The sequence below is a fragment of the Macaca mulatta genome, chromosome 16, assembly GCF_049350105.2.
Source record: "Macaca mulatta isolate MMU2019108-1 chromosome 16, T2T-MMU8v2.0, whole genome shotgun sequence".
NCBI classification, from domain to species: Eukaryota; Metazoa; Chordata; class Mammalia; order Primates; family Cercopithecidae; genus Macaca; species Macaca mulatta.
Genome location: NC_133421.1, coordinates 59450888 through 59464172, shown reverse-complemented (window position 1 = coordinate 59464172; position 13285 = coordinate 59450888). Strand labels below are relative to the sequence as shown.

At 56.3% G+C, this 13285-nt stretch overlaps 1 protein-coding gene across 5 annotated transcripts; it reads left to right on the top strand.

The window, feature by feature from the left end:
- Window positions 1–4223: 4223 nt before the first annotated feature.
- On the top strand, window positions 4224–13105 carry SPATA20 (spermatogenesis associated 20). Of its 5 annotated transcripts, XM_077971177.1 has the most exons (18): window positions 4224–4331; window positions 4552–4704; window positions 5084–5202; window positions 5324–5494; window positions 5594–5658; window positions 5850–6004; window positions 6083–6226; window positions 6326–6527; window positions 7025–7155; window positions 7254–7358; window positions 7577–7651; window positions 7749–7958; window positions 8039–8231; window positions 8552–8720; window positions 9009–9220; window positions 11492–11691; window positions 12490–12570; window positions 12745–13105. In XM_077971177.1, the coding sequence occupies exons 3-18, from the start codon at window positions 5126–5128 to the stop codon at window positions 12913–12915; spliced, it is 2361 nt and encodes a 786-aa protein (XP_077827303.1). In that variant the 5' UTR covers window positions 4224–4331; window positions 4552–4704; window positions 5084–5125; the 3' UTR covers window positions 12916–13105. The 5 variants fall into 5 exon arrangements, with proteins under 5 accessions (XP_077827303.1, XP_014974783.1, XP_077827301.1 ...); XM_015119297.3 differs by lacking the exon at window positions 4552–4704; XM_077971175.1 differs by lacking the exons at window positions 4552–4704; window positions 5084–5202 and adding an exon at window positions 4761–4808.
- Window positions 13106–13285: the final 180 nt, after the last annotated feature.

The following is a 13285-nucleotide window of genomic DNA, read 5'->3' as shown; positions in this document are numbered from 1 at the left end:
CTGCCAGGCAGGGCCCCAGAATTAATTCAGCAAATATTGACTGACTGCTGTGGACAAAGTGCTGGGCTCACCTGGGAAGGATCCAACCTCCAGGAGCTTGAGCGCAGCAGGGTAGACAAGTCAGGGGCACGTGATGCGGCTGTGGCAGGAGCCAAGTGCAGGAGCTCCCAGGCTCCTTTGTTTTACTGAGTCACCTTAAATCTAACTCTGCCTTCTCCCTTGCTTCACCAAGGCTGGTGAGAAACTCAGTCTCAGCCACAGAGGGGGAATCAGACCCCTTCTAGGGGTTTATGTGGAGTCTGGGAAACCAAGGGTGGGGTGAGGCCTGGTACTCAATCCAGGTGGGGCCCCTATGACCAGCCTTGCCTCTTTTTCTTCTCAATGCTCCCTGATCACTGGACCACTGGACACTGATGTGTCCTCAGTGCTTGGGGCCTGGCTCTGCAGGCAGCCTGCAGCCAGCCCCCATCCCCTTTAGGGACAAATGACCTTCCACCAAAGTCGGTGAGTGAAGGGACACAATGCCACTCCCCTTCCTAAGGTGGGGGTAGAGGAAGGGAGTCCCACAATGGCAGTTACAGACAGGATGGACAAGAACACCTGCTCAGGAGTCAAACTGACAGGGCTCAAAGTTCTGCTCCAAGGTTTGACCCTGACAAGAATCACTTAGTAATAAGTGGTTATGCTTTGTGACCTTGAGTAAATTACTTACCCTCTCCCTGTCTCTGTGCCTGTGTTTCCTTACTTGTCAAATGGGATCAGAAGTTTCTTCCTGATGAGGTTGCTATGTGGATGCCCCCAGGCCCGTGTCCATTCAGCTCAGGGCCCACCCTCTTCAGAGACTGACCATGAGGCACGAACCCATCATGCCTTTCACTCCTGGTTTTGCCAGGCAATACCCAGAGTCCAGCACCCATCTATTAATATCTTCTGCTACACCCAAACCTGGGATGATTCCATCCTTCTTGTCCCCTGACCCAGCCTTTGTGGCCCTGCCACCCAGTCTCTCTTCTTCTAAACTGGATCCCCCTGAGATCTCCCAAGGGGAGCTGTTTTGTCTCCCACAAAGAAGAGGTTGATAGCCTTGCTTCCTGCCTCCCTCCCTACAAGACCCCTCCTGCTAGGAGGGTGGTGCCATGGGTCATTCTGTCTCCTCCCTGCCTGGGGCTGCGACTCCACCTCATTTTTGGGATGCTTCGGTCTTGGCTCATGGTCTTCTCATCCAGCTCTTACCTCAATTTCAAGTTCAAGTCGCTCCATTATCCAAGGACCTTACGGCCCCTTGACCTCTCAGTGACCCTTACCGTGGTCACACTTGGAGGTTTGTCATCACCCCAAATTACTCTACATTCAAGGCAGGCTTCCGGCTCTCTGAGCTTAAGCTCATTCCTTCTAGCCAGAACATGTTATTTCGAGCACCCGCTGGACCCTCCGGCTAGCCGACCTGTCCAACAACCTGCCACACCCCACATTCTCAGGGCCACCCAGGACCACCACCTCTTCTATCCTCGATGGCGTCCACCACTTTCTCTCAGATGAATCCTTCCCATCGAAATGTGTCTTAATTAGCTCCATCCATCTTGACAGTGTCTTCCCAAATTTCCCCTCATGTCAAGCACGCATCATCTCTCTCTGTCTCCCCTCCCTTTCCTCTTCCTCCTCAGCTGACTGGTCGACTTCTGCTGTCAGCCTGACTTCACTAGAACGACGCCCACTAAGCACACCAATGGCCTCCGTGTTGCTGAAGCCAGTGGACGTTTTTCTGTCCTAGCCAGGCTGGCCCCTCAGAAGTCTGACATGTAGACACTCTGTCCTTCGTCTCTGGCGTGCTGCCCTGTCTGGGTTTCCTTTGCACCCTGGCTGCTCCCCGTCTGTGTCTTTCTTTTTCTTTCTTTCTTTCTTTTTTTTTTTTTTTTTTTTTTTGAGATGGAGTTTCGCTCTTGTTGCCCAGGCTGGAGTTCAATAGTGAAATCTTGGCTCACTGTAACCTCCGCCTCCGGGTTCAAGCAGTTCTCCTGCCTCAGCCTCCCAAGTAGCTGGGATTATAGGCATGCGCCACCATGTCCGGCTAATTTTGTATTTTTAGGAGAGATGGGGTTTCTCCATGTTGGTCAGGTTGGTCTCCAACTCCCAACCTCAGATGATCCACCCTCCTCAGCCTCCCAAAGTGTTGGGATTACAGGCGTGAGCCACCGCGCCCGACCTCTATCTGTGTCTTTCACAGGCTCACTCAAGCCTGGACCTGAGCCCTCTTCTCTGCTCTGCTGCACGGTCTCCCTGAATCAGCTCCACACCCACATGATCTCAACAGTCAAGACCCCCAATCCTCTCTCCTGACAGCCTCTCCTCTGTGCTCCGAGCAGTGTCATCACTGTCTCCATATGCACATCTCAAACCCGCAGGTCCAACAATGAACCCCATGAGTTGTCCCCGCTCCCCACCCCATGCCCTCTCTTAAGGGAGTGGTCCCACCTTCCAAGTCACCCTGGATACTGCCTTCTTTGTCGCTGCCAATCCTGATGACGTTTCCTCCTTGACCGACCTCCAGCCCATCCCCTTCTCTGCATCTCTGCTCTCCCATCTCCCCTGGGTGCTGCTATAGCCTCCTATCTGCCCCCGCTTTCACTCTTGCGCCTTTCCAGTTCATTCTCCACTGGGAAGCTGGTGGGATCTTTCCAAAATGCAGATCCAACCAGGTCACCCTCCTGACTAAAGCCTTTCAACAGCTTGCTTCTACTATCATCAAAAATCCCCTTCTCTGGCCAGACACAGTGGCTCACACCTGTAATCCCAGCACTTGGGAGGCTGAGGCAGATGGATCACTTGAGGTCAGGAGTTTGAGACCAGCCTAGGCAACATGGCAAAACCCCGTCTCTACTAAAAATACAAAAATTAGCTGGGCGTGGTGGCACGCGCCTGTAGTCCCAGGTACTTGGGAGGCTGAGGCACAAGAATCGCTTGAACCTAGGGCTGGAGGTCAGCAAAGGACCTCTCTCTGCAAGAGAGAGCCAAGATCAAACCACTGCACTCCAGCTTGGGTGACAGAGCGTGATCCCGTCTAAAAAAAAAAAAAAAATTGAGTTGGGCACGGTGGCTCATGCCTGTAATCCCAGCACTTTGGGAGGCTGAGACAGATGGATCACCTGAGGTCAGGAGTTCAAGACCAGCCTTGAACCCAGGATGCAGAAGTTGCAGTGAGCCGAGATCACACCACTCCACTCCAGCCTGGGTGACAGAGCAAGACTCCATCTCAAAAAATAAAAATCCCCTTCTCACAGTTCACGAGTCTCTCCAAGATCTTGCCTCTGCCCTCATCTACTCCTTGTCTTCCCTCCTTCTGCAGTTGCTCACCCCTCACTCACTGACAAGCCACAGGGCCTTTGCACAAACTGTACCTCTGCCTCCTTCCCCAGTACTCCCCCTGAGCGCCCTCTAAGTTCCTTCCTCTCATCCTCCATGTCTTCACAAATGTGATTTCCTCAGGGAAGCCTTCATCCTTTGCCCCTTCCACCAGATCAGGTCACTTGTTACGTTGTACCCTCACGGACTTGTCACATGGGTGTTTATAGATTCATTGGTATGGCTGTTGAATTAGCATCTGCCGCTCTCAACAGACTGTGAGCCGTGTGAGGGCAGGAGCCTCATTTCTCTCTGCCCACCATTGTATACCCAGTGCCTTACAGAGCAGCAGACGTCAGACACTTAATAGATATTGGCTGAATGTAGCCAATGAGGCCATGTGTAACCTATGAGACATAAAATGGGCTCATCAGTATTATTTAAGGAAGGCTTCCTGGAGTGGGTAGGATTTGAGTAGGACCGAGAGATGAGGAGGTTGCCACAAACAAAGCTTGTTAGCTGGTGGACCTGGCCAAGGTACGCCTTCGCCTTGCATCTCATTTCTCATTTGTAAAAGGGGCAGGGGTTGGACAAAATGAGCTGAAGCTCTGGCATCCCATGGCCCTAGCATCCCCCAGCCCTGGATCCCACAACTCTCCCTGTTCGCATGAGAAGGGCTGTCCTCCCCAGGCAGGGGCAGAGCCCAATGTTATGCACAGAATGGGTTCTCCCAAGGCCGGAGTGCCTGATCTGCAATTCTGTGCTCGGCCGCAGGGTGATGCTCGGAGACCAGCCACACTGTCCCAAGTCCCAGCGAAGACCCGCCCGCAGCTCCGTGGGTGCCCGACCCGCCCCTCACAGTCTCCTGCCCTCCCTTCCTGTCCGTAGCGGCCGGGCCCATGGTCCGGAGCAGCCATGCTGGGCGCACGGGCCTGGTTGGGCAGCGTACTTCTGCTACCCCGCGCCGGTGTAGGCCTCGCCGCGAGCCGCAGGTACGGGCACTCCCTGCGCTTGCCTGCGGGCTCAGTGGAGGGTCTCCCGGGCACCGGTCCCCAGTGCCTGTCTGGACCACCCTTGCATGCCTGGCCCTTCCCCCACCCCACCTCCAGTATGCTTCTGAGACCTGGCCCTGGCAGTAAGGTCCTCCTCCCCTCCCCTCCCCTCCCCTCCCGTCCTCATTCTTTCCCTTCCCTCCCCTCCCCTTCCTTCCAGTGCAGTGCCAACTCCCCAGGGACTGTTCTAACACCGCTTCCAGGAAGCCTTCCTTGCACCCCAGCGCTGGATGCTGGGTCAAGGGCCTTTCTCCAATAGTACCCTGTGTCCTGTCACAGCCCTTTATTGCCGCATGGACCTTTCGTTATTTAGGTCAGCTTGCACTGCCCACTTCCAGGCTGAACTCCCTGAGGTCTCTGATTCCTTAGGTGTCCTGGGGTCTGGCCCAGGACCTGGCCCCACAGGAATCCCAGCAGGTGGGCGTTGAGTGAGGGAGTCCCCATGTCTAGTTTCCTCTGTTTGTCCCTCACCTGGTCCAGTCCCAGACCCTACTGCTCTTGGCCTGTGCAGCCACCAACAGTGGGCTGCCTTCCAGTGGGGCCACACCCAGGCCTGCCAGAGAGATGCCTCCAAGCAGCTGCTCCAGGAAGGGCCCGGGGAGGGGCCCCGGGAGGGGTAAGAATGGAGCCCCAAGAACCATTCTGCCCATTGTGACCCGCCCTGACCTCACAGCCATCCTTCCCACCACCAGGTCCAGGAGGTTGGGGGAGACTAACCTGGCAAGGAGCCCCCAATGAGCCACCTCTCCTCACCCCCCAAAAAACATAAGGGGGAGCACAAAGGCCACAGTCTCCCCCATGGTTCAGAAAGGTGGGTTGGGCTGGGAGCAGCGGTCCTACCGGGGTGCTGAGTGGAGTGGGGCAGGTGCTGGGGGGCCTGGGATAAGGTGGGTGGAGGCCCCCAGCTTGCCTGATGCACCAGTCCTCACCAGGGGTAGCTCCTCCCGGGACAAGGACCGAAGTGCGACGGTCAGTAGTTCAGTGCCCATGCCTGCTGGAGGGAAGGGAAGCCATCCTTCATCTACACCCCAGAGGGTCCCCAACCGCCTGATCCACGAGAAGTCACCATACCTCCTACAACATGCCTACAATCCCGTGGACTGGTGAGCACTCTCCCGGGGCCCTGCCTGGAATCACTGGGGTCCTAGACCCCTCCCAGACCCCCTGGGCTACTGAGTGATGCCCCACCCTGCTGGGCCTAGGTACCCCTGGGGACAGGAAGCCTTCGACAAGGCCAGGAAAGAAAACAAGCCGATTTTCCTCTCAGGTAATGCTCCCACCTTCCCTGATATGGGGTTGTGGGCAGGGAGTGGCAGCGGATGGGGGAGGGTCTTCTTGGCCTGGCGGGTCTTCCAGGAGACTAGAGGCCAAGACGTCTTCCATCCAGCCAGGGCCACTTGGCCAGCCTCCCTCTGACCCGTGGCTGGCCCCCTGACCTCTCCCCATGGCCCTGTTCAGTCGGGTACTCCACCTGCCACTGGTGCCACATGATGGAAGAGGAGTCCTTCCAGAATGAGGAGATCGGCCGCCTGCTCAGTGAGGACTTTGTGAGCGTGAAGGTAGACCGTGAGGAGCGGCCCGACGTGGACAAGGTGTACATGACATTCGTGCAGGTGAGCAGTCCTCCTCGGGAGTGTGCGCGCCACATGGGCTCAGGGCAGCTCCCCTCACCCTCGCCCTCTCTCCGCCAGGCCACCAGCAGCGGCGGGGGCTGGCCCATGAATGTGTGGCTGACTCCCAACCTCCAGCCCTTTGTGGGGGGCACCTATTTCCCTCCTGAGGATGGCTTGACCCGAGTCGGCTTCCGCACAGTGTTGCTGAGAATACGAGAACAGGTGGGTGTGCCTGGGGGCGTTAGGGGACCAGGGTGGGGGACTAGGAAAGAAGAGCCCCTCTCCCCAGCTGACCTCCAGGTGTGCCTCCACCTCCCGCAGTGGAAACAGAACAAGAACACCCTGCTAGAAAACAGCCAGCGTGTCACCACTGCCCTACTGGCCCGATCAGAAATCAGCATGGGTGACCGCCAGCTGCCGCCCTCTGCCGCCACCATGAACAATCGCTGCTTCCAGCAGCTGGACGAGGGCTACGATGAGGAATACGGTGGCTTCGCTGAGGCCCCCAAGTTTCCCACGCCGGGTCAGTGCCCCATGCCCGCCTTAGCCCGGGCTTTGGCCTTCTGATTCCTATGCTGGTCAGGGACCTACTGGCTCCTGGCCTCACCCATAGCATCCTGTCCTCCTGACTGGCAGTGACTTCCTTGCCCCTAGCCTGTCGGTAGCTATCGGTGAAGACCCGACTGCTGGTATCAGCAGTGACTCTCTCACCTTGACCTAGGTGATGACCTTCTGTCCCCTGACTTGGTCAGTGACCCAGTGACCCTGGCTTGGCTAATGACATTCTGGGCTCTGGGGGGACAAGTAACTTTCTGGTCCTCTGTGAGTCAATGGTATTCTGACTTCTGGCTCGGGCTATTACCTTCTGTCCTGTGGGTTGACTGTTGACCCCACAGCCTGTCTAGAGACTGCCTGTTGAGTGAACTCCCAGCCTCTGCCTGGCCCAAGGCCTCTTGACCACCCTGATCTCTGTCCCCACTTTCCCATTCTCTCACCCCCATGTTCTTGGTGCCCCCACAGTGATCCTGAGCTTCCTGTTCTCCTATTGGCTCAGCCATCGACTGACTCAGGATGGCTCTCGGGCCCAGCAGATGGCCTTGCATACCCTGAAAATGATGGCCAACGGGGGCATCCGGGACCATGTGGGGCAGGTAACAGACACTGGGTGTTCCCTGGAGGCGCAGCAGAGGGCTGTGGGGTGGGGCAGAGGCTGGGACTAGCCTCCAGCTTTGTATTCCACTTGGTACAGGGTTTTCACCGCTACTCCACAGACTGCCAGTGGCACGTCCCTCACTTCGAGAAGATGCTGTATGACCAGGCACAGCTTGCTGTGGCCTATTCGCAGGCCTTCCAGGTGATCCCTGACCCCAGCCCAGAGAACAGGCATCTCACTCTGGCTGCCCCTCCCAAGGCTTTACTGGTGACTGCGGCTCCTCTTAATCTGAATCCCCTGTTCCCTCCCATGTACCCACTACCCAGGCTTCCATCCCCAACCTGCCTCGGAGAATGTTGTCCCCTTCCACCTGGGCCTCCCAGTGGCCTCTGTTCAGTCTCCTTTCTTCCCTTTGTTAGATCTCTGGTGATGAATTCTACTCTGACGTGGCCAAAGGCATCCTGCAGTACGTGGCTCGGAGCCTGAGCCACCGGGTGTGTGTCCATGGTGGCAGGCGGGCCTGGCTATGGGAGGGGTTGGCGCCTCCACTGCCCTGTGGACCAGGGCCAGCCAACTCTCCCCTCCCCACAGTCCGGAGGCTTCTATAGCGCGGAGGATGCAGACTCGCCCCCAGAGCGGGGCATGCGGCCCAAAGAGGGTGCCTACTATGTGTGGACGGTCAAAGAAGTTCAGCAGCTCCTCCCGGAGCCTGTGCTGGGCGCCACCGAGCCGCTGACCTCAGGCCAGCTCCTCATGAAGCACTACGGCCTCACAGAGGCTGGTAACATCAGCCCCAGTCAGGTGAGGACTTCTGGGGTCACCTGACGGGCCCTGGAGCCTGCCAGGCGTGTGAGCTCGCAGACAAAGGCCATTCTCCTCAGGACCCCAAGGGGGAGCTGCAGGGCCAGAATGTGCTGACCGTCCGGTACTCGCTGGAGCTGACCGCTGCCCGCTTTGGCTTGGATGTGGAGGCCGTGCGGACCTTGCTCAATACAGGGCTGGAGAAGCTCTTCCAGGCCCGGAAGCATCGGCCCAAGCCGCACCTGGACAGCAAGATGCTGGCTGCCTGGAATGGTGGGGCTGCACATCTGAGACCCAGCCTGTCTGTAGGATCCCCCTTCACAAAGCCCCGTCTGTTCGGCACCTGCTAACTGCTCACTCTCCCTTTATTAGGGTTATTACTCTCAGTTGACAAACAGAGGCTTAAGGAACTTGAGTAACCCTCCCAAGGTCACACACAAGGGCTGGGAACCCCGCCATGTCTGGCTTTGGAGCCCAAGATCTCAGGGATCACCCATGGCTCCAGGGAGCTGTTGGGGCCCAAGGTGATGGGGTGGAGTTACCCAGAGGGTCCTGGCCAGCTTCTCACCACTACTTGTCTCTCCTGGCTCCAGGCTTGATGGTGTCAGGCTATGCTGTGACCGGGGCTGTCCTGGGCCAAGACAGGCTGATCAACTATGCCACCAATGGTGCCAAGTTCCTGAAGCGGCACATGTTTGATGTGGCCAGTGGCCGCCTGATGCGGACCTGCTACACCGGCTCTGGGGGGACTGTGGAGCACAGGTTGGGGGCTGGGTAGACTGGGAGGGCTCGTCTCCCCACACGTCCCCAGCTTACCTCTGCCCTACTTCTCCACTCCATGTGGACTCCAGTCCTGGCTCTGCCAGGTGCTTGCTGTGAGTTTGTAGCCTCCCTGGGCCCATTTACTCATCTGGGAAGTGGGTTGATGACACCTGCCCAAGAGGGTTCATCTGGAGGGTTAAGTGAACAAATGTGTGAACGGGCCTCCTCTGGGAAAGGCCCTCTCTCCTGGGACTCTCCCCAGCCCCTCCCCTAATGCCTGTCCCCCAGCAACCCACCCTGCTGGGGCTTCCTGGAGGACTACGCCTTCGTGGTGCGGGGCCTGCTGGACCTGTATGAGGCCTCACAGGAGAGTGCGTGGCTCGAGTGGGCTCTGCGGCTGCAGGACACACAGGACAGGCTCTTTTGGGACTCCCAGGGTGGCGGCTACTTCTGCAGTGAGGCTGAGCTGGGGGCTGGCCTGCCCCTGCGTCTGAAGGACGGTCAGTGGGGGTGCAGGGCTAGTCTGGGGTCCTGGGAGGTGTTAAGTGCAGCGTGCGTGAAGAACTGGTGTGGGCCGAAGCCCTCCTGGCTTTGTGTCTCTCCTACTTATTAATGGTGTGATTTTTGGCTGCTGTAATATTTCTGAGTCTCCTTTTCTTTTTTTAAAATAGAGATAGAGTCTTGCTATGTTGCCCAGGCTGATCTTGAATTCCTGGGCTCAGTGATCCTCCCACCTTGGCCTCCCAAAGTGCTGGGATTACAGGCATGAATCACTAAACTCAGCCTCAGTTTCGTTTCCTTCCTTTCTTTCCTTTCTTTTTCTTTCCTTTCTCTCCTTTCTTTTTCTTTCCTTTCTCTCTTTCTTTCCTTTTTGTCTCTCTCCTTTTTTCCCCTTCCTTCCTTCCTTCCCTTTCTTTCTCTCTCTCTTTCTTCCTTTCTTTCTTTCTTTCCCTTCCTTCCTTCCTTCCTTCCTTCCTTCCTTCCTTCCTTCCTTCCTTCCTTCCTTCCTTTCTTTCTTTCTTTCTTTCTTTCTTTCTTTCTTTCTTTCTTTCTTTCTTTCTTTCTTTCTTTCTTTTCTTTCTTTCTTTCTTTCTTTCCAGGGTCTCACTGTCACCCAGGCTGGAATGCAGTGGCATGATCTTGGCTCACAGCAACCTCTGCCTCTGGGACTGAATCAATTCTCCCACCTCAGCCTCCTGAGTAGCTAAGACTATAGGCATGCACCACCATGCCTGGCTAATTTTTGGTAGAGATGGGATTTCTCCATGTTGCCCAGGCTGGTCTCAAACTACTGGGCTGATGTGATCTGCCCACCTCGGCCTCCCGAAGTGCTGGGATTACATGTGAAAGCCACCATGCCTGGCCTGTTTCTTAATAAGTAAAATGGAGCTAACATTGGTACTACCTTACAGGGTTGATGTAAAGATGAATTTAGCCATTCTGTAAACATGCTTAGCACAGTAACTGGCACCCATGGATTCAGATATTGACCAAGGCTCACTTGGTCCCTGCTCTCATGAAGCTTACAGTGTGGTAGGGGAGACAGCGAATATGCAGTAATAATGCAAAAACACATGCACAGATGTGTAGTTAAAATTGTGGTGAGTGCCGTGAAGTAGGATGCTTTATGTGTACCTGCTCCCTATCACCCATGTGCCTTGTCTGTGGTTAAAGGTTTCTTTCCCGACCCTCAAATTTTAGCCCCTCAAAGATCAGGACTTTCTGCCACTGTTGTATCCCCAGGGTCTAGTGTGGTTCTGGCACATGGTAGGTGCTTAAGAAATGTTAACTGAGTGAGCAAAAGGGCCTTGGGAGAGAACCGCAGAGGAGGCCCAACTCAGCCTAGGGAGCAATTAGAGTACACCTGTGATAGGTGTCATTTAACCAAGGCCTGGAGGGAAAGAGAGGCCATGTGGCCACGGAGAAGCTGAGAGAGTTCAGGCACAGGGAGCAGCGCATGACAGGTTGGAGCAGGCAGCCTGTATCCTGGAGGACAGGCAGGGCCCACGTGTTCCTGGAGGGCACCGAGGAGAATGCTGAGGCCAGCAGGGCACGGAAGTCGTCTTTTTTTTTTTTTTTTTCTAAGAAAAGAGATATGGTCTTACTGTGTTTCCCAGGCTGGTCTCAAACTCCTGGGCTCAGGTGATCCTCCCGCCTCAGCTTCCCAGGTGCTGGGACTAAGGTGTGAGCCACCATGCCCGGCTGGCAAGGAGGTTTTAAGCGGATTGTGACCTGCTCTGGTATGGGTTTAAGGAGGTCACTCTGATCACTGGTGGAGAGAAGTGGGGGTAGGGGAAACAGGTGACCAGTTAGGAGGCCATTAGTCGTGTTCAGTCCAGGCAGGCATTGGTGAAGGTTCAGAGCATGTGGAAGTATGAGATAGGGAGACGTGGGATTTGGATCTCTTCTGGCCGCAGCCCTGGCAAGACACAGATGGATTAGAAGCAGAGGGAGAGGGAGAGGAAGGGGTCAGGATGGTGCTGCTCTAGCTTGAGCAGCTGAATGGCTGGACAGAGGTATCAGCAGCGAGGAGGGAGCCTGGAGACCAACAGTTGAAGCTAGGACAGGTAGAGTGGAGGGTGCCATAAAAGAGAGCAAAGTACTGATAACTGCTGGAGCGGCATCCACACCCAGAGTGGGGAAGGGGCGGGATAGGCAGGGCCTTTTCTCTGTCTCATCCCCCAAGTGGCCCTGGATACAGTCCTGGGGCAGGGTCCTGGGACTCAATGACCCTCCTTTACCCCCACCCCCTGCCTCCCCGTGTGCTGCAGACCAGGATGGCGCAGAGCCCAGCGCCAATTCCGTGTCAGCCCACAACCTGCTCCGGCTGCACGGCTTCACGGGTCACAAGGACTGGATGGACAAGTGTGTGTGCCTATTGACTGCCTTCTCCGAGCGCATGCGCCGTGTCCCAGTAGCATTGCCCGAGATGGTCCGCGCCCTCTCAGCCCAGCAGCAGACCCTCAAGCAGGTGGGGAGTGAGGGCACCTGGGCTGGGACTTCGGGTAGGAGGGAAGCTGGGGCTGCGATAGCAGATGGGAACAGGAGGTGGGGTTCCTGGGCTGTCCCCAGAGCTCAGGTCTGTGTGTGTGCGGGCCTGTGGAGGTGCCTGTCAGACAGGGAGGCAGAAATTAATATGAGTCCATGGTGGCTGATGAAGTGTTTCTCTGTACGTCTTGGTATCAGCGTAATTGCTTCTGTCGGTCCTGTGTTATTGGTGTGTGTGTACTTCCGGGTGTGTGTGACCCTGAGGTGTGTGTCTGTGCACGTACCTTTGAGGGGGATGTTGGTGTGAGTGTTCGTCGTGTGTGTTTGTCTGTCTGCGTGTGGATGCCCCATCTGCAGGTTTGCCTCTGTGTCTGCCTGCATGCGTGTGTGTCTGCTGTTTGTGTGTATGGTATCTGCCTCTGTGTAGGCATCCACTGTGTGTGTGTGTGTGTGTGTGTGTGTGTGTGACTACTCTGTGTCTGTCTGGATGGATCCCTGTGTGCTTTGGGTCTTCCGGGTGTGTGTCTCCCCGTGTTTGTATCTGTACCATTGTGTATATGTGTGACATTTCCACTTCAGTATTCTCGTGTGTGAGTGTGTGTGTATGTGTGTGTGTGTGTGTTCCCACTTGCCAAGCATTAACTCATCCTGGCAGCTGAGATGAGTCCCTGTTCCTTAGGAATATAGGGTGGGGCGGAGGGAGGATGGGGAAACCCTGGTGGTCTAGAGCTCAGCCACTCCCTCCCCTGACACACCGGAGTGACCTCTCTATTCTGGTCAGATCGTGATCTGTGGAGACCGCCAGGCCAAGGATACCAAGGCTCTGGTGCAGTGTGTCCACTCTGTCTACATTCCTAACAAGGTACCCGAACCTGTGAGCCCCACCCCCCACCTCCCTAGAGCTGCCCCCTCCCATCCTCAGCTCCTCAACGTCTCCTTCCCCTCGGAATGTTGGGAAGGGGGAACTTCCCAGTGGGCCTTGCCAATGGGCCCCCCAACCCAGCAGGTGACTCTCCCTGCTCTGCTGCTGCCCTAGGTGCTGATTCTGGCTGATGGGGACCCCTCGAGCTTCCTGTCCCGCCAGCTGCCTTTCCTGAGTACCCTCCGACGGCTGGAAGACCAGGCCACTGCATATGTATGTGAGAATCAAGCCTGCTCAATGCCCATCACTGATCCCTGTGAATTACGAAAACTGCTACATCCATGACTGCCCCAACCCCCTTGGTCTGGGGCAGAAGGTGAAGCATCCCAACTGACTAGAGACTCAGGCCCTGCAGGGCCCTATAGAACCTGTGGCCATCCCTGAGCACCCTGCCACCAGGTGACCTCGGCCATACTCACTGCCCCCCTTGGGCACCCACTCACCCTAGAATAAACTTAACAGTGTCCCGTGGTAACCTGAGGGCGTCAGCTTTGCTTATGAGGGAGGGGCTTCAGGCTCCAGCCTGGGAACCAGCAGCTCAGGGCTGCTTCCTCTGGGAGCCCCCACCTGACTCCTCTGCCTTCTCCCATTTCTCCTTCATCTTCCAGAGGTCAGCAGACTGTCCCTGCCCCTTCCATGGTCATTGTAGCCTGAA

Coding starts and splice junctions, on each gene's coding strand:
- SPATA20 (XM_077971175.1), top strand. CDS start 4,255: ATGCTGGGCGCACGGGCCTGGTTGGGCAGCGTACTTCTGCTACCCCGC. Junction 6,528..7,024: donor CCCCAAGTTTCCCACGCCGG/GTCAGTGCCCCA, acceptor GTGCCCCCACAG/TGATCCTGAGCTTCCTGTTC. Junction 11,692..12,489: donor AGCAGCAGACCCTCAAGCAG/GTGGGGAGTGAG, acceptor TATTCTGGTCAG/ATCGTGATCTGTGGAGACCG.